At 43.3% G+C, this 23,521-nt stretch overlaps 3 protein-coding genes across 6 annotated transcripts; all 3 read right to left on the minus strand.

The window, feature by feature from the left end:
* Positions 1-3,253: 3,253 nt before the first annotated feature.
* On the minus strand, positions 3,254-6,587 carry LOC128765065 (zinc finger protein 239-like). 4 transcript variants are annotated; one of them, XM_053875458.1, is made up of 3 exons: positions 6,324-6,587; positions 4,496-4,611; positions 3,254-4,141 (listed from the first exon to the last, which is right to left on the minus strand). In XM_053875458.1, exons 1-3 carry the CDS (start codon positions 6,502-6,504, stop codon positions 3,683-3,685), a joined length of 756 nt encoding a protein of 251 aa, XP_053731433.1. In that variant the 5' UTR covers positions 6,505-6,587; the 3' UTR covers positions 3,254-3,682. The 4 variants fall into 4 exon arrangements, with proteins under 4 accessions (XP_053731433.1, XP_053731432.1, XP_053731434.1 ...); XM_053875459.1 differs by having other exon boundaries at positions 3,256-4,383; XM_053875457.1 differs by having other exon boundaries at positions 3,255-4,608.
* A 721-nt stretch (positions 6,588-7,308) lies between these two features.
* Positions 7,309-11,950, minus strand: myoz1a (myozenin 1a). Its single transcript, XM_053876065.1, has 7 exons — positions 11,856-11,950; positions 11,745-11,779; positions 8,879-8,965; positions 8,466-8,653; positions 8,151-8,406; positions 7,922-8,087; positions 7,309-7,856 (listed from the first exon to the last, which is right to left on the minus strand). The coding sequence occupies exons 3-7, from the start codon at positions 8,961-8,963 to the stop codon at positions 7,619-7,621; spliced, it is 933 nt and encodes a 310-aa protein (XP_053732040.1). The 5' UTR covers positions 8,964-8,965; positions 11,745-11,779; positions 11,856-11,950; the 3' UTR covers positions 7,309-7,618.
* A 2,665-nt stretch (positions 11,951-14,615) lies between these two features.
* synpo2la (synaptopodin 2-like a) lies at positions 14,616-23,521 on the minus strand. Its single transcript, XM_053876064.1, has 4 exons — positions 23,229-23,521; positions 19,542-19,693; positions 18,586-19,298; positions 14,616-18,091 (listed from the first exon to the last, which is right to left on the minus strand). The coding sequence occupies exons 1-4, from the start codon at positions 23,328-23,330 to the stop codon at positions 15,537-15,539; spliced, it is 3,522 nt and encodes a 1,173-aa protein (XP_053732039.1). The 5' UTR covers positions 23,331-23,521; the 3' UTR covers positions 14,616-15,536.

Here is a 23,521-nt window from a genome sequence, read left to right on the forward strand (position 1 = left end):
ATCATGATACACTGGAAAAATAATGTACTTATTTTACATGAGACAGTTGCGTCAACACTTTTCACATAACTCTGTCATTGACGTTGGGATAGAGCCTTGCGTGACACATGAAAAAACACGAGATGCTCTATGTAGCCCAGCAAGGCATGATCCACACCACCCAGCCTCAAACGCTACGGAACGAAAGCATTATTTTAGTTTATTGAAACACCTATGCAGAACATTCAACGCTGAAGGTTGCCATGTTTCATTAGTATAGGACGCAAAAGTCCACTTTCCCATCAGTATATTACGCCTTGGGAGTGAGGAGGGGTTGGTTTAAAGTGAGCAGCAAAGGTGAAGGCGAGCTCTGTGTGGGACCCACGAAGAGCCATCGAAGACGATTCCCATTTCACTCAACAGTGTCACGTTTCACCTTCTTGGCTGCTTCAGCTCTGCACAGCAAGTTACACTTCATTAACAGGACTGGAACTGAAAGCCAAACAATAACTTAAAAGTAGGAGTATTCATTTAATTAAATTCACTTTTTTGAGTGATACGGATATTTGACGTGAACTTTAAAGTACATGACACTAGATCCAGGGAATAATATCAAGATTTATCTTCTCTGGAAGTTCTAAAGCTGCTGTAAAGTCTCTGCTTTCATTGTACCAACAAGGTAGACTCTTTCTTTGGACAGACAGGAAAAAGATTTCAGGATTCAGTGTCACCAGCTAAAATTTCCAAAGGTGGTCACAGTCTGTAATTTTTAAAGACTAATTTGACATGCTCAGATTGACACGAGTACATTTTATGATACTGTGCGAGATCAAGGTCTGTAAACGGTCCCAGAAGCCAGACTTTGAACCGGCCCATTTAGAACGCTCGTTCTTGTGTTTTGATCATTCAAGCCAGCGGCTTCGCTTCAACGCTCTATTATGTTCCTCGAAAACTTCATGGATGAGGACGAATATACCCTCAAGATGTGTCCAGTTCACGTTACAGGCCATGTAATGTCGTTGGAGGCGGCAGGGCAGGAGACTGAGTTCGTGCTTCTAATCCAATTTCCTCATTTGACCGATCATAAATATTTGTCAGATCAAAGCTCTGAAAATTGGTAAACTTAATATCGTATCAACTGCAGCTCTGAATTAAATGTTCAGCTGTGACAGCCATCATGAGGCCACAGTAAAATTATGAAACTGCTGCTCACAATTTTACCTGCACTTTTGAAAATACTTTAAATATATATTATTTTCCCAATTTTCCTTCTTTTCACTAGGCTATTCTTTTCTGCGAGCATTTCTTGCAAAATAAAATTAAAGTACATTTAAAAATATCTGCTTAGAAATAAAGTTTTTACGCTTTATATTGTGAAAAAATTAAATATATGCAACATAAATTCAATTATTCCCACTTTGGCCTAGCTATTTACTGTGCTAACATCTACAGCTGAAGTAAATACATTGTGATCCTGAGACTGTTACAGACACTGAAAAGTTTGAGGTCCAGTGGGATTGCTTAATTCGGGGTGCTGGATCGAGTAGCAGTTCTTCAGTCTTGCGAAAGAGGTATGCACACTTGTGAGCAAAACCAGACCATGACATTGGCTGTGCTACATTTTTATTCATACTAGCATCAACAGAACTGAAGGAGCAATTCAATATATTATTTGGAGCTGAAAAACTTTCCATTTGACATTGACTGTTGGTTAGGCTTGTTGATGACTATCCAAAGGTCAGGGTATTCCATGTGTATTCCAAGTCACCCTGAAGGACTTCAGCACAGCCTTGGGTGCAGCCAGGATTCTGCCCGAAAATGCTTCTCTCCTCATACGGAACCATTCACTCCCACAGCTGGATTTATGACACAATAAATGGAGCAGCCAAATTAAAATTTCAGATGAATGTTTCAGAAGACAGTTCTGATGTCTGCAGACCTCCTCTGCACCACGATAACAGCCTGACCTGAACCGACACCAAAAAACCTCCCCTCCACACCTGCGCGCGGTCCACTGAAGTCTGAGTTTGGAGGGAGATTTTTCCAAATGACCCAGTTCAAGCTTCGGAGGAATTCCTGTGGATTGCTTGGCTCGAACAACAGTTCCTGGGGTGAAAGTGTGTCTCTCACGCTGCCATGAGACTGGAACAACTTGACTCCCTTTTTCCCCTACATTGTTAATCTGAGACCAATTTGACCCACAAAAAAAGTGGCCCATTCCGTTGGCCAAGCTTTACATAATTTGACTCCACGGAAGATTAACCTCTTACCCCCATTTTTTCAGAGGAACATTCTCTTCAAATGAGTAAAGCGTGAGTCGCCATATAGAGTTAAAGCAAACTTCACCTTCACAGTTCCATACAACCACTCGTATACATAATAGTTTGAGAGGATTAGGCCACTTTAGGTTCCTATAAGGAGGTTGTCTGTCTGTCATTAAGCCATTAGCCAGTCATCTAATTTCCGAAACGCTCAACGTGAGCCGACATGAGGGAAGCTATTCCCATGGGTCGGGGGTGGGCAAGCAGCTGATCCTATGCCTTTAGGTAGCGGTTGTATAACCAGATTAAACGCTGAAATGCAGCCCTTAAGGTCGTGGGTGCCCGACTGGCTTCACAATTCACTGCCTGAAGCTGTTTCCCAAAACACTGAGATTCCTGAAAGAGCTCTTCTGCTGTGTGAGAACTCAAGGCCACCTGGGAGGCATCCAAGCAGAGCTCTTTCAGGTCTTTGTGATCCCGGGATTTAACCCAAACATCAGCTATAAAAGGCTCAAAACCTTCCAACAGGGTGAACACGCGTGGAACTTCCTTTATAACCCAAATTAAAAGTCATTAGAAGGCAAAACAGAAGCGTTCATTCCTGACGCCTCTGGGTCTCACTACCTTCAATTATTAAGCAGCACAAACCGCGACAGATATGGACAAGGATATGATATTCTCAGTCGCAGTGTTTCAAGTGTTTCAATGCAATTGTGCAAATAATGGCGCCATCTACAGGTAAGGCTCATCATTACATGATTCGCTGCAAAAATGGTTATTAAACTAGATTCAAAAATTCAAAGGAAAACAAACGAGTAATTTCAAATATGAATCTGAGAAATAAAACTTAAAATGTGGCTTGTAAGAAAATCTATTTTAGAAATACAAATTTCTTTATTTAAAATGTGTTTGCATTGAAATTGATTAATGCAAAAAAAATCAATGAGGAAATGTATTTTGAAAGGCAATATATCAGCAAAATTCTGAAAAACAATGTTAATATGTGTCATACACAACTGAAATTATTTTAAAAAGATCCAATTCATGTAAGCATTACATAAATTCAACACTGCAATAAATATTGAGTAAGAAAAATATGGGCTTAGAAGGAATTTTAAAAAAGACCTTTGATTTGCCTTTTCAACAATTTACTTTTTTTGGTCTATGTCATGAAATATTATTGAATTAATATCAGACTCTCAGTTCCACATGCTATGCTCGTGTGTCTCCTTAAGCCCTTCCTACTGCTTATTACCATCATTGTCATTTCTTCAACAAATATTTTCTTCTGAAGCTGACTCTTAACTTTCTGCTCTGTCACAATGCTAATAGTGTCCTTACACAATGGATGTGTGACTCACACAACTATGCAAATAATTACAAACAATACTGAAATTTTTATTACCACACATGTCTTGTAAGTCTCACAAGACAACAAATATTTAACTTTTCTCAGCATGAGTCTTAAGGTGGTACTTCAGATGTGCACTCTGCAGGAATCCTTTCCCACAAACAGAGCATTGGTGCGGTCTCTCCCCTGTGTGATTTCGCATGTGCTTAGTCAGATGTCCACTGTGTGTGAAACTTTTACAACAGTAAGAGCAGCTGAAAGGTTTTTCGCCCGTGTGAATCCTCATGTGTATCTTCAGGTCTCCTTTGCGCCTGCACTCTTTACCACAAAAGTGGCAGCGGTGTGGTTTCTCTCCAGTGTGACTGGCGATGTGTCCAGTCATTGTAGAGGTGCTTTTGCACTGTTTGCCACAAATATGGCAGGATTTGGGAAGCCTGTGAGTCTCTAGATGCAGTCGCAGACTTTCGGTTGAGTCCAAGGCGTCGCCACAAACCGCGCAGACGACACCAGTCTCCGGCGAGTGGACACGGAGAGCATGGTTGACCAAATGCTGTTTGTAGGAAAAGGAAACATCACAAACGTAGCAGTTGTAGGAGGTTTCTCCTGGGTTATGAGGCTGTGCAGAATTATGTTCCAAACATGTTGAAGTTCTGAGATGCTCTGTCAGATTTTCAGTTGCTTCACTGTGGTTAGGGCTTTGTGGTGACAACATTGAAGGGGCAGACAATGCAGGATGCACTCCCTGGATATCCAGTGGCTCCTGACATTGCAGTTCACCTTCACTGCCGTTTTCTGGGGAATTCAGAAAAGGCTTCACATCCACTTCCCCATTCTGACTCCAAGTGGACGTATGAGGCACAAACAACGCATCATTGTCTTTTGACTCCCGAGTCTGTGTTTCTACCTGTTGACTTCCCCATGCTGCCCGACTTTCCTTTTTGATGTGCAGCAACTCCACATCCGTCACATGGCATGGACTTGCTTCTAGCTCACGTTGGTTTTGTTCTGGAGTAGCCTCTTCTTTACAAGTAGATGTTCGAGACAGATGTTGAGAGACGACAACAAGAAAAGTTACATCATCACTTTGATATTATCTTAGAAACTTGCCTGAGCTTTGGAGAAAGCAAATGTTAACCTAAAACTTGCTCAAGAGTTGCAACATTGTCGCCAAGAAAAAACAGCGTGATTTTCTGTTGTTTCAGGCCTTATGCAACAATTGTTTACTCCAAAAACCCAACATGACAACGTTTAGAATGATCTCAGAGGCACAGAAAAGTTTAAAAAACATGCTAAAAACTTAACATTGGAAACTTAATGACATTATAACATTATTGACCACTCTGGTGTGATTAAATCTTTTGTTACGTTAACAACAGACACAAAATGTGTGACCAATTACCATTATTCATGAGTTAATTAAGATTTAAAAAATAATATCTAGTACACAAAAAATAAATTATATATATATATATATATATATATATATATATATATATATATATATATATATATATATATATATATATACAGTGGTACCTCGGTTCTCGACCACACCTCGTTCGAGAAGCGATTTGTTCGAAATCGATTTTTCCCATTACAATGAATGGAAAAGGAAATAATGCGTTCCAAGCCTTAAAATAGGCTTTTGTAGGAGTGAATGTGGAGTGTCTGCTGCAGGTGCGCTGTTCCTCTATGTGTGTGGCCGCTGCATGTGGGAGGGGTTGCCGAGTGAGTGACGTCTCTCCAGAAGTGAAGAGGTGCCCGGTGCGTGTCCAGCTCTGAATGTGCGCTTCTGTGCAGTTTGGCTGTGACAAAGTCATAAACCAAGTCACGCTCTGTCCCAGACTCGCCTCATCCCTGTCCCAGCTCCAGCCCACAACAGGACATCAAACCCTGGAGTGCGCGCTCCAGCCTCAGAGGTGTGGAGAGCGAGCAGCTCCCCTGTGACACTCTACCACGGTCCAGTGTGGAGACAGGAAAGATTTTACACCTCAATATGAAGAAAAAACAGTCAGTAAATGTAGCTAACGGGACACGTCTGCATACAGAGGCTGAGTTATACACAACAACAAAGCGCGTCGTGGGTGGGATCGGTCTGTGCACGTTATGTTTTTTCCAGCCTTTTTCGGGGGCGTTGGAGTTCTGGATTTTCGCTCGAAACCCGAAATCCGTCGAGAACCGAGGTACCACTGTATTAAATAAATAAATTATATATAGTTGCGTTTATATTTTTGTTTATATAAAACATGTTTAACAACTTTTTTTTTTGCACCAAGGTTGTGTAGACACATTATTGCATGATTTCTAATTTAAAGTTAATTATGATAGATCATGAGGTCTTCAAAAGCTAAGAAGCTTAGTTCGCCACATTTTTCTGCATAATAGGTGGCAGCCTTTCATACTTGCTGTGTCAGGGGTCAACACTAAGAATATCAGGTGTCTTCCATAATAAATAATGAATTGCTAACATCTGCCAACGAAGACAATTTGCAATTTGAGATTGTCATCTGCACCAGTTGCCTCTTTAAAGACTTCTGAAAGGTTTTGACGACAGTTGACTCCCCCTCCGCCCCCCGCCCCAAAACAAAAAACAAAACAAAAAAAAAAAAAACAATAGCAGTTCTCAATAGCATGTGACAGAACAGCCACTTTTACATAGGTGTCTCAACATTGGCTGTGATATTTACAATACAAAACTATGACGGTTCACCAAGAGACAGCTGTCAACAAACCTGATTTTCGGTATGAAGCCAAATCCATCAATAAAGACCGGAGGCGTGTGATTTCTCTCTGGGACTCACAAGCTTCCTCTTCATATTTTGCGATAGTTTTACCAAAAAAGTCTGCGATTTCTTCCGCTGCAGCCGTCAAACGTTCTGTCACGAACGCTTTGAGAAGACGTTCACTGGACATGCTGGGTAAGTCAATATCTGTCTTTCTTGCAACGTTTCAATGGCAGCGCGCTGCGGCAAACAGATGTCTAGCAACAGCCAGTTAGCTACCGAATGCTACGGAAGTGGAACAGAGCTAGTTCGCCAGTCATTTAGCCCTTTTCTGCCATCTAGCGGTCATGTCCAGTAGTGACGGTTTGTTGTGTTAATTTTTATTAAATCTTGCTTACTAATTTGTATAAGATGTTTATATAATTGTACATGCAAAATAAATCTACCCAAGAAAACATCATGATGTATATGCCTGTCACTGTTTTAAATACATTGTCAGTCACCCCGATTAGTTGCATCAACAATTGAGACAAAGAGATAAAATGTGTCACTGTATCATGCACAAATGTAGTAACTTAGACAATAGGCCGATCTGTCATGGTATTATTAAGACCACCATATATTGTTTTACTGTACTGGGATTGCCTTAAAACATCAAATAATCTCTAATTTAGACTCCATAAAACACGTAGACTGGTTGGTGAATCTGATGCGCCCTTGAAAGACGAGCTGCAAAAGGGAGTTATGATCTGGACAGTTAGTACTAGTACGTTTGAGTGAACTTTGCCAGGCGTCCTGTAATGTGATGTGTCGGTCTCGCTTTTTCACTTCCACTTCCAAGCGTGGAACATTTCAACCAGTTAAATATACCCCTCCACTGAGCCGTTCATTTGTTTATTTTATCTACATAATGTGAAATGTAAAATGTTACAGGTAAAAAAGTGTTGCATCGCAGGACTTTCATCTAGTCTTTATTATTATATGGGAGAGACAGTCGTTCACAGTGTTGGTTTTCATAGTTTAGACATTGAAAGGAAGCATTCAACACTCGTCTTGGTTCTCTATGGTTCCATTGAATCACAGTCTTCTAAGAAAATGTACCTGAAAGATAAACACCTGTTGACATGAAGACAGTTTGCGCAACAGTATTTGTTACAATTCATCCACCTTCTTTTTTCCCTTGTGGCCTTCATTTGACGTTTCATTTCATCTCATAGTTTAGTTGCGTCGCAGTCAAACACTTGTCAATCACATTCAGAAATTTAGTCAAATCCCTTGCATCTATTGTGCATGCGTTCATAGTTTCACAGCTCGTCCGTTTCTCCGTCGAACGGCACCGCGTCGCTGGTCTCCATGTGGATGCTGCTGGGCTCACTGCTGCCCACCCAACCAATGGGTGTGCGGTTGAAAGATGGCCTGCAGCCGATGTCATGCTGGTAGACCACTGGCGGTTCAGGCTCCGGTTTGCTCGCCTCAGGATCCGGCAGCTGGAATTTCATGAGTTGGTTGGCCTTCTCGAATCCGCCGAAGGGCATTGCACTCCTTGCAAGGCATTCGGAAATGTTGTCAAGCCACAGTTCGCGCTCTAGTTCACACTGACAACTTACCTGTTGAAGCTTTTATATTTGGGATGCTCCTTTTTCTTACCAGGCTCAGGCATTCTAGTTTTCAGAGTGGCTAGCAAACTCTCATCACCTTTCATGGCTTTCTCCCAAGGAGAGACATAGGTCTTCACGTAAGTTCGCTTGCTTGCTCCCTCATCTCTTCCTCCTCCTTAAAAAGGCACGTACACCGACTTGTAACTTTTTCCTCAACACAACCGTCTGTCAAACTAACCTTTAAGTGGAGACCACCCGCTTCCTTCTTCTCCTTTTCCCACCTGCCCTTGGTCACCCCCAGCATCTCCTGCCGCCCCTCCTGCTCCGCCACTTTTGCTCCCAGGCTTCGGTGGAGGCACTGGAGGGCCTTCTCCAATACGTAGGCCGGTATAATTCAGATGTCCAGCCTGCTTGCTGACTAAATGCCCACCCAGGTTGATCATCTGACCTCCAAACTGACCACCGAGAGAGGGAACAAACTTCTGCAGCTGGTCCTATAAGCAAGGTCAGCCATGTCAGTCAGCAAAACAAGCACCACATGTGGATCCCTCACCATGGAGTCAGAGCTGAAGACGTCAGGGTTGTTCTCGTGGATGAACTTCTCAACTCTCTTTTGCCTCATCTTGAACATCTTAGAGCCTCGGTTCTTCATCAGGGACAGCTCCTCCAGCATGATGTCCCTGGGTGTTCTGATCTTTGTTCCCAGGTCCAACTCGGACGCCTCTGGCTGTTCTTCACCCTCTAGTTTGGGAAGGAAATGCTTATACATGCAGACAGTTGATAAGAGTTTTGTCTCTGACACCTCGTGCTATATTATCTTCAAGTTTGCTTCATAATTTAGAATAGGGCGATTTCGGAAACACACTTTCAAAAGTTAAAGTTCCACTCCCTGGTTCTCCCTTTCTGGTTCTGTGGTGCGTCTGTGCATGATCTCTCACACTGGTGTCATCTCAGGTCAGAGCTTACCATGCTGGGAGATATGTGAGAGGTCGGTGATGATCTTGGAGGGCTTTTTCCTCTTGCTCAGGGGTGCAGGTTTTCCCAGCGGCATGACTGGTGGTCAGACATAAACAAGACGTCAGCTGCTTCTGCAGTCTAAAAAATGCGGCATCGACTAGTTCCATTCTAGCAGTCTTTAATCTTTGTTATGATGATATTATGGCTTGTCTCAACCCAAATAGTGAGAGAAGACGGGTGATAGTCAGTTTAACTAAATAATATATATATATATTGTGAATTTACATTTTAGCTAAAGCTGCACCACTGCACATCTCCTCATCTCCTCAACTCTTTCCACAGCCCTGGTCAGTGAGGGGGCGTGATGAAGAGAGTTGCAGGCGTTTCAAGGTCAGGAACCTAGTGAGTCCAGTGGTGTCCACACATAAACAGCCATGTAGAATCTGATGGACAGTCCCACCCAGTTTTTCAGGTACAGAGAACTCAAACTTCATTTGAAGTTGGAGCTTTTCAATTCGCCTTGGAAAAATTCCCAGCACATATGGAAAAACATTCTAAACACCAACGTCAACAATCCCTCAGAGCAAACGAATGGATCCGGCGGCCGGTCAGCTGGGGTCCAGCTCATCTTTCACGTTCAAGGGTGCATGTCAGTCCCACTAAATTCCTGACATTACACGAAGCTGCTCCAGCGAATCATATAGCTGTGTTTTGTTAACACACACGAGATCTGTTTACACGCTAAGCAAACACAAACAATATGACTTAGCTTTTTTTGTGTGCAGTAACAGGTATTTTCTCACCGTTCTCAAGTGGATAATGGTTTAGAAAGAGTTGACCAGGGTTTAACTCACATCACAACATCACTTGAGCAGCTGCCCAGAGTCCCTTGCGACCCCAAACCATGTGTCGTGTGATAATTTGACAGTGCATATGGGAAAACCATGCTCTGTGAAGTGCTATAGCTACATCAGTATGTCTCAAACGACTGTCTCATGACACACAACATAAACATGCAGACATTTTTGTTGTGTTTAATTGTTTCTGTGTATGCAATATGCTAATTAATTTATTTTTCTTTTCCATTATCAATTTTGACTTGTTTACATGGATGAACAAATGTATTTACTTATTTTATTTTTGTTTTTTACTCTTTTTTTTTACTTACTTTTGTTAATTTATTTTATGGTAGCATTTGTGTTTTGTAAATATGTTTAACAAACAATATTTTACTTCTTGGTCTTAAAACTAATAATAAGCTAATTTTAAGTTTTTGTACATTTAATTCAACAATGAGTTTCTCTGGGCATTCTTCAAAATTGTCGGGATTCAAACTGTACTTATATTTCTTTAATACATATTTAACTACACACGGTTCATGATGATGGTGGGTCCCAAAGTGAAACCAGTTGCGACTCACTGAGTTAAAGCCCCATAGTTTGGACTTAAAGGGAACAAAGGTCATCACTGCGATGTGTATGGTCTAGCAACCTTTTTATGCCGTTATTGATGGTTTAAGCAGAAGTCTTATTGCCTTTTTCACTATAATACTATACACATAACATTGCTTTTCCTTTTTTCTGAACTCGCCTGTTCTTCATTCTTATATGGCATTGCTAGTTTTTTTAAATGTGGTATTCTAATATTGTGAAATTGTAAAGCTTATTTTATTGCATTTAGAACAGTTACAACCAACTATAAAAAAGCAATCTCCCTCTGGATAAATCCTGTCCCACCTTCAGACTTGCCTGTGGTCTTACTATCCGTACCCCAATATATGTCCTGCCTCCTGACTCAAGCAGCCCACTGATCTCACGCTAGAATCACTGGCATTCTTATTAATCCAAGCCTTCAGGGTTTTCTTCCCGATAAATTGCTCACCCTGGTTTGAGTGACTGCAATGAAAGTACCAAATGTGGGCCCATGGCTTTAGTGGTCAATATGCAATTACAGTGATTTTATAATCTTAATTTGTCTCTATCATTGAATGGGATATAAAAATCATTAACTCACTCTCAGATCAGATTAAGGTTTCCTAAATTCTTGTTGAGATTAGATTAAATTTTATTCTTCCCATGATCCTTGATGTCTGTTTTTCTGTTTTCAAAACGCCCAAATAAAGGACCTGTGTGGTGAGAGGCCATTGTGTTTTGGATCATAGTACTACATTTTGTTGCCTAAATTCAGTTGGAAAATTCATTTCATTTTTTTTTCACCTGACACATTTAGCGTTGTGTGTAAATGTTTTTGCAGACCAAGTTATGATGCAAATTCATCCCTATTCATGCAGTTTCGCTGGAGTAGCAATGAACACTTCCCTTTTAGTTCCACTCCGACCCTCTTTGAAATGGCAAAACATCACATCACATCTACAGGCTGTAACTCAACCCAGCGCGTCTATTTTTAAAAGACTTTTTCAGCCAAGACATTTTCTTGACGCGACACGCTATGGCGTCATTGGCCTATCAAATGGGTCTGACACAGGCCGTGAGGACACACCTGAGGAAGACAATTCCGATTTATTTTTGGCTGCCGTGTTGTGGCATTTGTTCGATGTGACAAGAGGCTGTTGTTGGACATGGGCTTAAGTCCTTTTGAATGTGCGGAACGTTTGGCTCTTATTTACAGGATCAACCCCTATCAGTGTTTGGTGACACCGTATAAAACATAACACCCATGAAGAGGGAGAGTCAGCGCATTCTTTTGGGCCTCTGATCACTTTGAGAAGTCCAAAGAAAGTGGCTTCCCCCGAGACAATAATAAAGACCTTAGGCTAGAACCTCCATGAAGAGATGGAAATCATAAACATGTTGCATCGAGTGTACGCGAGTTGCAATGAAAACTGTGTGGCTGAACATGATAAAGAGACACTCACCGGGCTTTGTTGCAGGTCAGGGAGGAGACAGGAACCTATAAATATCAGTCAGAGGAGAGAAGACCTGGTGATCCCGATCGTAAGTTTACAAATCCCTCAATGTCTCTGCACCTTCGTATGGCGGGATCCAGATCCTGGGAAGTGCAAAACCCTCCCCGCACACACAGATGGCAGAGGGCTGGGGCAGTGGGTGGCAGCAGTGTTAGTGCAAGGATGGAGGGGGGAGGAGGAGGAGGATTTTTCAGGCGCATGAACAGGGATCAGGGCTGAAGGAGTGGAGGGGAGAGTCTCTGTTGGCCAACTGAAAGTGCTGATGGGGATATTAAGGGAACAAAATCATTCTCACAGATGGTTCTGATGTCTATATTTAGTGACAAGAGCTCCCGGAAGAGAAACCAGTCATCAGATAACCTCAAAGGACTTCAGGGTGGGTTTGGCGCTATAGAGGACGCTATACGTGTCAAAGACCGCCGCTATAGCTGCCAGTGACACGGTGAGGGTGAGAGGTCCTGGTGTCTGGTTGCAGAGTTTGTGATGACATTTGATTGACGTTACACAACCCTGATGAGAATGGAATTGACTTTATTATTATCATTATCAGTTCAGTGGGCATAGACTTCTGTCTAAGACATGGGGGGTGGGAGGCCTATCAAGCCTAGAGATTGAAGGGAAATAAAAGACTCTTGCATTTAACTGAGATATATATATATATATATATATATATATAAAACAAGGGGAAAACTGGGGAAGTGTGTGATATTATTCATTAATTGTAGTTACATAATAGAAATAATAAATGGATGATCAGAATTACTGAATATCTTGGCAACACATCATATAAAGGTACTTATTTTAAGATATTTTTCCCAATATATTGTAAAAATCCATGAAAACATTGCTTGTTTTAAAAATATTTATTTTATTATATGACTTTGAATTGCGAGAAGGAAGGAAAACTGTGTTTTATATAGAATTAAAAGCAATGTCATTTTGTTTTGTCATTTTTTTGCTCGGACCTCACGAGGGCCGCATGAGTACAGGGAAGGGTCCCCGGGTCTCACTTTGCCCAGGTTTGGTCTAAGATGTGCCCACGTTGGTGAGTTGCAGTTGTTTATTGACTAAAATGTTTTGATGCAATCATGAAGTACAGTGAAAACATTATCAATACCTGGTGCCTGGATGGTATACATCCTGTCATGCTGCAGTCTGGTTTATCCAAGCTGCCCGATTAAAGAGGTCAACAACCACAAGGTCCGGATGTTATCAGAGTACATATCACCCCATTCTTTTGACCAGTGCGCTTCATCGCATGAGCTTGGAAAACATTTCTGCATATGTGCATGGGTTCTGAGGAAGTTAAGTCCTGCGAGTTATGAAAGATGCTTGACCACGTCCTTCCTTCAAACTTCCTATGATGCAAATTTGGCCATTTAATTTGTTTCAAATTTGTGATTTAGTTTATTCACCAATTTTCTTCTCCTGTTTCAGTCGAATTAACTTAAGATATTTGAATTCTAAACCAAAGAAGGCTCATGGCTGAGTCAAAATACTTCAGAGACTTTTTATTTGGACTCTATTAGGACAGAATTCGCGAGAAGAAGTTTGGCCCAAAAGGAGATTATATGTAGAGGAGTGAAGTGAACATGAAGAGCAACTAGTGCCAGAACTGAAAAAGGGTGTTTTCTAGCAAATCTCCAAAGAAAGACCAGTCTCTGGAGATCAGGAATGGACCTAGGATTGAGAATTCCTTCCAAGTGGTTTGAGTGGCATGTTCGACCACCGATTTGCTGAAAATACATAAGTGAAAAGCATTGTGATGATGACACCTGCTTTTACCTGGAATGAAAGGCTGCCCCATATTGATCCGGGAATAGAAATCTCTCCAAGGATTGGAGGGTAGTTTTATCTTTCTAATTATCCCTTCGAGCTTTAGTTAAATCGGGAACCAACTCTTGATTACAGTTGTGGCTTGGCAGTAAACTTGCCACCATTATTAATATTCTATTTGGTTGTGAATAGTCCCCTATATTTAGATACCGCGCAGCCGTGTGGAATATTAGTGCTGCAGCATTGCAGCACGACAGTGGCTGCCTCAAATCCCTCAAGGAGCCAACCTGTGACTTTTCTATGAGGAGTTCATACTTTCTCCCCACGTTTAAATGATTATTTTTTTAAACTCACCTATGTACTCCCTGTGCAGTAGTTATGACTATAGCGCCGCTGAGTGGTAATTATGTACAGCTGCATGTCAATGTTTGAAAGATAGATTTCCATTGTGATTGTAAATCGTCATTTCCAGAGAGTCATGCTTTTTCCGTTCCATACATTTATTTTTGCCCTGTCTGCTGTCTGTCAGTCGCTCCAATACTCGGCATCACATCATGTAGATCCCCCTTTTGTTGATGACCTCCTCCTTATGCAGGAGCTTCCTAGTCTGCAGTGGTCAGTACCTACCAAAAGTAGTTAAAGGAATTAATCTAGAGGTCAAGGGTCATGACCTTTTAAACGCACGTTGAGACTGGACCACAGCAGCAACAATCCTTGATGCCATAAATTCATTTTCATGTGAAAGCATCGTATACCGGCAAAGTGTATTTTTGTCATTGTTTATTTAAAATTTCAGTGAAACTACCCCGAAAGTCCAGGTTGAATTGCAATATGTGGGCCACCAGTGGGAGGCAGTATGTACCGTGATGCTCTTGCTTCTGTGCAATGTCTTCATTAATGTTATTTTTAACATCTCAACAAAAGTGGTTTCTTTCAGCAGATTATAATTAATAAATAAACTATTTCCAATCTCATATTAGGGGCATGAAAAAAGAAGACTCCCAAAATAGTTTAAAGTCTAATTTTATTCTTCAAGAGCCTCCAACGGTTCAATATAAATACAACCAATGAGCATTTATCACAAACATTTTCACACATCTACAGTCAGGCCATGCATGGAAATGCATTGTACTTTTCATGTCTAAAACAACCTCATTTTTGGAAGCTTTAATATTAACATACAAGAAAAAGTACTGTTAAATATATTATCTAAAATTATACAAAATAAATTTCTGACTTTCCCTGATGATAAGAACACCAGTTTGTAACATTCTACATGACTTGTGATGGTCACACTGTAGCCACCTTTCCTTGTCTGTAAAAGGCTGAGACAAATTTCTCCTGCTCTTTTGCTTCTTCAGCTTCGTCGCCTGTTCTCTTGCTCTGTGTACCATTCCTGCTTGTTTTCTTTCTCCGACAATCGTGGCATTTCAACCACATATTTCCGCCAAACATCACTTTGTGATCTTTTTTGGCCCATCGTAACCCTTCCTAGTCCAAAAGCTCTTCACTGCTCTTTATAGAATTTTCAGGGCAAAACAACATTCCGTAGATCTCCAAAAAATTCCTTAAGAAATCAGAATACACTTCCTTCATTTTTGACATTTGTTTAATAAAAATCAACGTCAAGAATTACATATGCTCAGAAAGACCACACTGAAAGCCCAAATGTGTTTCTTGCAACAGCCTTAAAATGTGTATAGTGCACGTATCCATTCAAACACCTATATTTGTACAATGTACTGAAAGGACTGTCGGGAAGGGTCATACAGCAGGTAAAACAAACATAACATTTTGTGGACCGTGATACCAAATCTAAAGCACTCCTCTGGCCAGTGATGGTTTTTCTCTTGTGATCATAGAACACGTAATAAGTTGACCCACTTTGAAATAAACCAAATTATTTTTTCATGAAGCATTCACATCGTGTAGTTCAAAGTGTGGCTGAGGGACAACGTCACCTCTCTACATTGCACCGGGTCTCCAGACTCGCGGCTGAACACCCCCTTTGGTGGCAACAAACCGTGGCTTAGGTGCTTGAATAGAGTGGGTCTTCAGAGGAGGCAGAGAGGCGAGGATGCTTAGCTCAGGGGCACTCTGGAACTGCTTGGCTGACTGTAGGCCGCTGTTGTATGAAATAGGAGTGTACGGTGTCGGGCCAGCAGGCATCAGAGGATTGTGCACGGGAGCGGTTGAGAATTTTGGGAGGCTAGGGAGTCCGCTGGTTGTGGCTGGAGGGGAAGAGATGGATGGGGGATTGACTGGTATCGTTGTAGATGCGGTGGATGACCTTGGAGAGAACAGATCAGCAGGGGGGGAATTGCTTTCGGAGTGGTTAATTCGCTCACCAAGGGTGGTAGCTGAGCGGGGTGCGATGACTTTTGGTGACAGGGTGGGAGCTGACATAGGAGTAGGTGTTGAGAAACGCTTGATCTCATAGGTACGAGCTGTTTTGACAGGTATCTGCTTTGGTGTTGTTAAAGAGCTGCCAACCATTCTTCCATAATCTCCCTGTTGGTGCCCCTGGGCTGAGTAGTTGGCCGTTGGTGCCAAATTGGCTGCACTGCCTCCATAGTTAAACATGGCTGAATTGAGCTGGTATGGCTGCCGTCTCATGAAATCAATAGCTTTAATTCCATCTCTATGTGGACCTCCTCTGCCCCGGCTCTCCGGCTGTCCGGTACTTCTCTGAGGTCCCGTTGGTATGGAAGGAGCAAGCAGTGGGTTGTAACCAATTGGTGGAGGAGCTCGTACATTTGGAGAGTATTTCCATTGCGATGAATAGGAAGGGCATGATGAAGGATCAAGTTGGGAAGAGCTGTATGACGTCACCTCCTGTTGGTAGGGGGTCTCAGGTGGGGTATCCACAACATACATACCCATGCGGTTCTGTCTGCGAGCAAAGAGTTGCGCGCCCTTCCCGCCTGCTTGAAGAATTTGTGGTGTCTCGTGGATAACTCGTGGCTTTGGTGCCACAGGCGGAGGGAATCTCCCGGCACCTACCTCACCAGAGCCATCATCTTCTGCACCATCATACGCAGCATCGGATGGAGGCTGGCCGTACTTGTAGCGACTGAATCTTTCATCAAGGTTTTGGACCATGGACAGTAAGTCCGGATTCGGGGAGTTTTTCTTCATCTCGGGCATACTGAACATCGGCTTTGGTTTTCCACCCCGTTTTCGGGCCTCAAGCAAAATTCCAGTTCGACCAGTGGGCCCTGGAACAGGAGTTGGTGCAACCTCCTCCTGCTGGTTTACTACGGTTACTGGGCGTACAGGTGACACTGAAATCTGTGGTGGAGGTTGCTGACTAACCGACACCTGAGCTGGAGGAGGAACGGAGGAACCAAAGTGTACAGAACTGGGCGATTGTGGTACTGACTGGACAGGTGACCGAGCCATGGGTTGTTGCACAACTCGAGGCGATGAAGGTGAAGAAAACTGAGGTACGGTTGCAAATTGAGCCGGGTACGATGTTGTTAAGGGTTGTGCTATACGCACAGTATCTACTGATGTGGAGATGGCCGGAGCATGCAGAGTAACTGGAGCCTCTGGTGATGGAGCAAAGGGAACCGATGGCATTGAATGCTGAGCTGGTACATGACTTGGAGCTTGTGGGTAAAATATGTTTGCAGAGTGGCTAGCTTGTTCCTGGGGTGTGTGGAAAGCTGGTTGGACAACTGCTGCCGATGCTGGTCGCTGTGCTGCTTTTGTGACGGGTGGCCTGAATGTGACGGGTGCAGTTGAGGCGCGAATACTGATGAACCCGGGTGTGAATGGACGGGCTGTTCTGTTGAGTACATTGCTGGTGGGTAGTTCTGGCAGCGGTGTCTCTGATGGCGAGGTGAGTCCTGAAATGACGGTTACAGGTGCAGTAGATGGTTTTGGGGCCACAGGTGGAGGTGCCATCGGTACATTGCCAACAGAGCTGGCACCAAGATTTGGTGATTGCTCGATGGTTCCTGGTGCTGGCTGAGGCTGAAAGCTGGACTGCATCTGTGGCTTCACCTCATACATCTGATTCTGATCGACCAAATGAGACTGCGGAGACGTCGGAGGTTGTGATGCCTCCACCTTCTTTGCATGCTCAGCTGCCCTTTTTCTTTGCTGTTCGAATAGTTTGGCCCCTTTTCCTGAGATGTCGCTTAACCCAGGACTTGGTGCATCCTCCGCCCCGTCGCCCCGACCCTCCGTGCCTGCAGTCGCCCGTTTCTCTAACATATCCATGTATTCGCTGTCCCATGTTGGGTCAGGGACCGAGGAGAAGCCATCTTCATCAAACTCTGACTCACTTCCCGGAAACACTCCGTCCTCTTCCTGTGAATCCAAACATCTGTCCTCATCCACACTGCCAAAGCTGGTGAGAGTGTATTTCTTAGAGCGCTGCCGCCTCTTCTTAAACATCAGCACTCCTTTGGAGTGTGGGTTTGGCGCATCAGTTAGCAGGGATGCTATTGTTTTGCACTTGCTTTTTGCCTCCTTTACATGTTTGTCCTGCTGTGTATCTCCTCGATTCAGTTCTGTAGGATGTAGAAGCCACATCTGTTAGTAATAATGGCAGAGCAACTTGACAATTGTTTGAGAAGGCAGCCTGAGTGTGCTGTATAGATAAGACTGGTCAATTTTAGAAGGCACATATATTCTTCGAAAATGACCTGCAAGTCTTGCTAACTAAAAACATTTAAAAGATCTCCAGTTTTAAGAGGCTGCACTGGTATTTAAAAACTGCATTTGACACATTAAGCTGCTGTGTTATATTTCACGCAAGATTAACTTTATGATTTAATGTGCCCTGATTACAGTACCATCTATTTTGGAACCTTCGTGTCACATAAAAGTTTTAAAAATTAATGTTATTCGTGCTCATTCTTGCCATTAAGTCCAATTCAATGCAGTCATGACAGTTGAAAGTTGTTACTAACTTGCAGGAAACAGAATTGTTTATAAAGAAACATTAAAATTATCGAGTGAGATCACAATACTCCATGTACTGTACGTAGTAATCCACACTTACTGGCTTGCTTGGCTTTCTCCATGTAGGTTGTTGTGAGCTCTTCATCGATTGGTTTACTCAGAGGGCCAACCATGGGAACCAGCTGACTTCGGGAACTCAACATCAAGGCCTCTTTTGCCCTTTCAGGCGACACCAGTGGCACATTAGCTGGCTCCAGGAATCCACTGTCTTCCTCCTGTGCTACATCCCGTGGCCCCTGGTCATCTGCTGAGGAGATGATGGAGGAAGTCTCTGTGGACGTCTGAGATGACCACATGCCAGGACCATGCGGCTGGTAGACGACCTCCCTCCGGGCCACGCCTGGTAGGCCCACGCCACCGTTTCCAGCTCCCGTTTCTAACAAACTGTGGTAAACACGTGCATCTGGGGCGCTGTCATAACCGCTCATCTCTGATGTCTCTCCGCCCTCAGGAGAGGCACGTCCTGTTGGTTTCCCAGGGTTGGAGTTGCTGGGGCTGCGTCGCTTCTGTCTGCGCTGTCTCTCATAGCCCGCCACATCTGCATCGCTGTCTGTCTCGCCGTAGTAAGCCTCACTGCCAGGTGGTGAGGTAAGCCCGCTGGTTAAAGAAGACCTGCTGCGGTGGACTTCACGTACTGGGGCGTGGTTGTAATGGGTGGGAGACAGCGCTCGCAAGGCAGCACGATACTCTTTGTCTATTCGTGGTGAGGGAGCACGGCTGACGAGGACCACTGACTGAAACCCCGCCGGCACCCTGCAAACAAGTAAAGTATGACGCATTGAAAATCCTTTCACATGGTTGAGAGGTACAACTTCATGACTTTATGAACACAACTTGGGCCTAGTTGTGACTTAAAGGAGGGTGAAGTTGAAACTGCATCCCTGACTGATAGATCTATTACAGCTTTAGATTTGGAGAGTTTGTTTTTATGGGAGGGGGAGCTCTTGCTTGCCCTCCTGGGGAATGCCGAAAGCCGGAGACGATTGTGGGACTCACCTTTTGACTCGGATGTGCAGCACACCTGGGGAGCTATCGATGAGGTTCATGGCCTGGGCGTGCGAGAGTGACTCACATGACTCCTCGTTGATCGCCACGATCTCATCAGCCTCCCGCAGCCCAGCCCGACAAGCCTTGCTGCGTTTACGCACCTGGACAGAGAGAGAGTCAGGCAGAGTGACAGGTTTTGATAATCCCTTCAGAAACTAGCGATAATTTGAGACAATAAAATACCATCGTAGTATGCTTCACCACCACGTCTGTCAACAAGCTCAACCTTGACATTTCTACACTTTAAAGTGAGCCATAACCTGTCATCACTGACACCCCCAACTGTCCTTTGAAGCTCTATATATTGCACCTCAGCGCCAAATATTCCATGCTTATTGTTACTAAACAGGCCCCTAGTTATGAATACATTCTTACTACACATTATGTATGAATAAAAACAAACTAATTGTGGCGTCATATAGTGCTAACTAAATTAGCCGTGCTTCACAGTTTCAGTTTCCGTGTTGGACTTAGAGTTGTGCTGCCGTGACGTGTAAATATGGTCACTTTGACGGAAATTGACTGAATTAATTATATCTGATATCCAAAGTATAGATAATCTAGCTTAGCTTCCATGCCGTGTAACCGGAATATGATATTTTTTCGCCTAGTTCTTGGACAGCAACTGACAGAGGCCAGATTTTCTGCTGACAGTTTTGTCTTGCTGGCACACATGCCACATGGTGTTGCCTGAGTGTGACACTCAAAGGCACTTTAACATGGAAATGTCAGCCAGCAGCCATCTTTGCTTGCTCCTATGCTATTTGTGCCCAGGACCTTTCAGGGATAAACCCTCTTCTCCCATGATGCTAGCCAAAACGGAGTGAAGGAATCAGTGTTCACCACTTCTATTTGAATCAGAATCAGCTCTAGTAATGCCTCCACCATATAATGCCCCCCCTTTTAGCCAAATCTTCATCGTGTTTCAGGATGGCAGGCTTCATCCAGTCAGTCACCTTGTGGTTTAAAGCATGGCACTTTTAATACCCTGACATGCACTCACACACACAAACACCCCACAGACTGCTATAAAAATACACTTAAACTCATAAATAAGCAGAGCCGGCACTGACACATAAATTCCTTCAGTGAACCTCAGACTGCTTCACCTGTTCCGGATGGTGGCGTATGAGAAGTGACATGACAGCGCCTCCGTGCTCTCTGGGGTGAAGGAGCACACACTTTTAGACCAGACAGCTGTCAAACGCTGTAAAAAGCTCATTTGGGTTTGCGGTTCTGTGTTTGGACCATTAATGCATGTTTTCTGATTAGCACTCAGTTTGTTGTACATTCAAATAGTTGCTAATGTGAACAGCGATTTGTTTTCCTGAAGCAGTTAAAAATAGACTTCAGTAAGGAGACTTGGACAAGATCATTAGAGGACAGACTTGTTGAGGGGCCAGTGAGGGGAGGTGGATCTTTACGCTGATCCTTGTTGAACATCTGGTTTAAGAAGCCACTGGAAATTAATAGTGTCACATTTGAGGTGCAGAAAACATGACCTGCCTCTTAGTTGATATCCAGTTTCAGCCGTGTTAGCAAGACCACGTTGATGCTCCCAGCATCCTGACACTACTAGCAAAGCTGAGCGTAATATTTACTGTGTCCACATCAGCAGGTGAGCACTACGTTTATGTCCCTTTAATTCAACATGTGGTTGGACAAAATTGTCTTCCTAACTCGCCTGAGACCAGTCCGAGAGTTCTGAGGTTCAGTGATGTTTTTATTTCTATAAATTGTGATGGGCCTCACTGCTACCTGAATTGTACTGTAATTGTATTTGTACTTATTAATTGAAGTTTGTTGAGACAGGCGAGGAAATCTGCGACCATTCCATGTGAGCATTCTTGTCAAATGCCTCTCATACTCAGATAATTTCATAATAAAGTAAATAACATCCACTTACAAGGTTGAAATGAATAACCTCAGTTGTAACTAAAAAAGCGATGCATCTGTTAAGATGCTTGTTTCCTCCCACAGAGTGATTTTAAATGATTTTTTCTATTCACGTTATCTGAGCATATCAGTGACGTCATTGACCGTCAAAGTTAGCCACCTGGTGGCAGTAGTGCTGTGGAACTTGCTTGCAGAACTTAGCAAAGGAAGAGGAAAATTGAGAGCCCATGATGCAGTTCTAGTCTCAAAAGAGATTGATACATTTTACATTGGACTTGTGGATGGAGATGCTGGTGATGGGCTGATGAAGCTTCGTGAAACAGTATCCTCATTTTAAGATGCATCAAGACGGCGCTCTGAGCTCCTCACAAAACTTTCAACAATTAAAATGAAACTTCATATGGTTCTTGATCTCTGAAAATAAGTGCTCTGTTTCATGAAGCTTCATCAGACTATTGCGACCAGATGCATCTGCACAGTTTAGCCATCTGCCCCAGCACTATTAGCTGCATCTACAGGGAAGTGTGCAGCGCGGTTGTGGGTTGACAAAAGAAGGAAGGATGGCCTGACAGTTGTGTGGTTCCTGTGGCGGTGTAGCGGCACGAGTGCTACAGAAGCAATGAACACTGTGTGTTGCGAACGGATGGTGGAGGAAATGTTTCAGTGGTGACCGGGCTGCGGATGTTCATTTCATTTTATAGTTAATTTTGCATCATTAGATTATGGAGCTGCATCAGATTTGACTTTGGAGTAGGTATGGTATTCTGGAAAGGTTGAGTTCAACACTCACAAGGATTGAAGAACTTGTGCATAGTCAACTCTTAAACACATGACTTCAAGTGAATGTGGGTTTCTGTTGAAAACCACAGGAAGATCTGACAAGATCACCACAGTCACTTCTGCAGAAACACTCTGGCAACGCTGGCAAAAACGTTCACATTAGGAATTTCTAGGTGGATTTCAGGGGTTTCATTTATACGCATAGAAAGCATTATGACTTAGATTGAGATTATGAGATTATGACAGCCCAAAACCAATTTATTATCGACTAAACTTGAAGAGTGTATTTTTTAATGAGCTTTTGATGTCTTTGCATCACATACACCACTGGGTTTTAAACATACTTTCCCCCTTGTGGCAGGCCAGAGTCAGTAAAGTTACATTTTAGGTCCTGAAATGAAACGTACACCTGAGCCAAGCCTATGACCTATGGCTTCATCGTTAAAAATAGCCCCCCTTTAGCAAAAAGTGTCCAGTCGACACCTATTAAAAAAGACAGGAAGTGTATGGGAACGGAACAGTTTTCTGACAAAATTCAATTAAATCTACCATTAAGAAAGGTTTTTAAAAACTATCCATGTCATATGTATTTTTCTATTTTTCCCTGGTTTGTTTGAATCAAAGAAGTAGACTCATTGAATGCTGAGTTTCGGGTGAAACCACAGGTCAACCAAATCCATGGGTTTGGAAGCTTCCACAGCGGAGTGTTTTCTGCTGTGATCAGTGTTTCAGGACCGTCTCAGGTGGCACCACGTCACCAGGCACGACAGCAGCAGCATAGTATCAGGCCTCCGCTGTAAATCGCCCATCGCCGAGCACACTGTGTTTGAGTCATCAGAATATCACCAATATTTATCCAGGCTCCGATAAAGCCATGGAACCAAACTCAGACCTGCAGACATCTTTACATTCACAACTAATTCAGGATCGTCTGCTGCTTGAAAAAAAATTGTTTCCTACCTTTGCCACCTGGAGGGGCTTCTGGTGCTCCACACCTCCCTGGAGACGAAATCCCCATGGCGCTCCCCCAGACAACGTGATCACCGCTTCTTCTGCAACCATCTTTTATAGAATAAGACTTTTTAATCGTCCGGTGTATCACCTAAGGGGGCCCTCAATGCGTCGGCCCCATGCTCAGCAGTCGGGGCCCCCTCACTGAGCTCTTTTCCTGCCGCTCTGTCCGGCTCCTCATGAAGTCTCACACCTGGACACACACAAATCTGCGCACCCACCCTCACGCAGAGCGGGCCAAC

This window comes from Synchiropus splendidus, chromosome 9 (assembly GCF_027744825.2).
Source record: "Synchiropus splendidus isolate RoL2022-P1 chromosome 9, RoL_Sspl_1.0, whole genome shotgun sequence".
NCBI lineage: Eukaryota > Metazoa > Chordata > Actinopteri > Syngnathiformes > Callionymidae > Synchiropus > Synchiropus splendidus.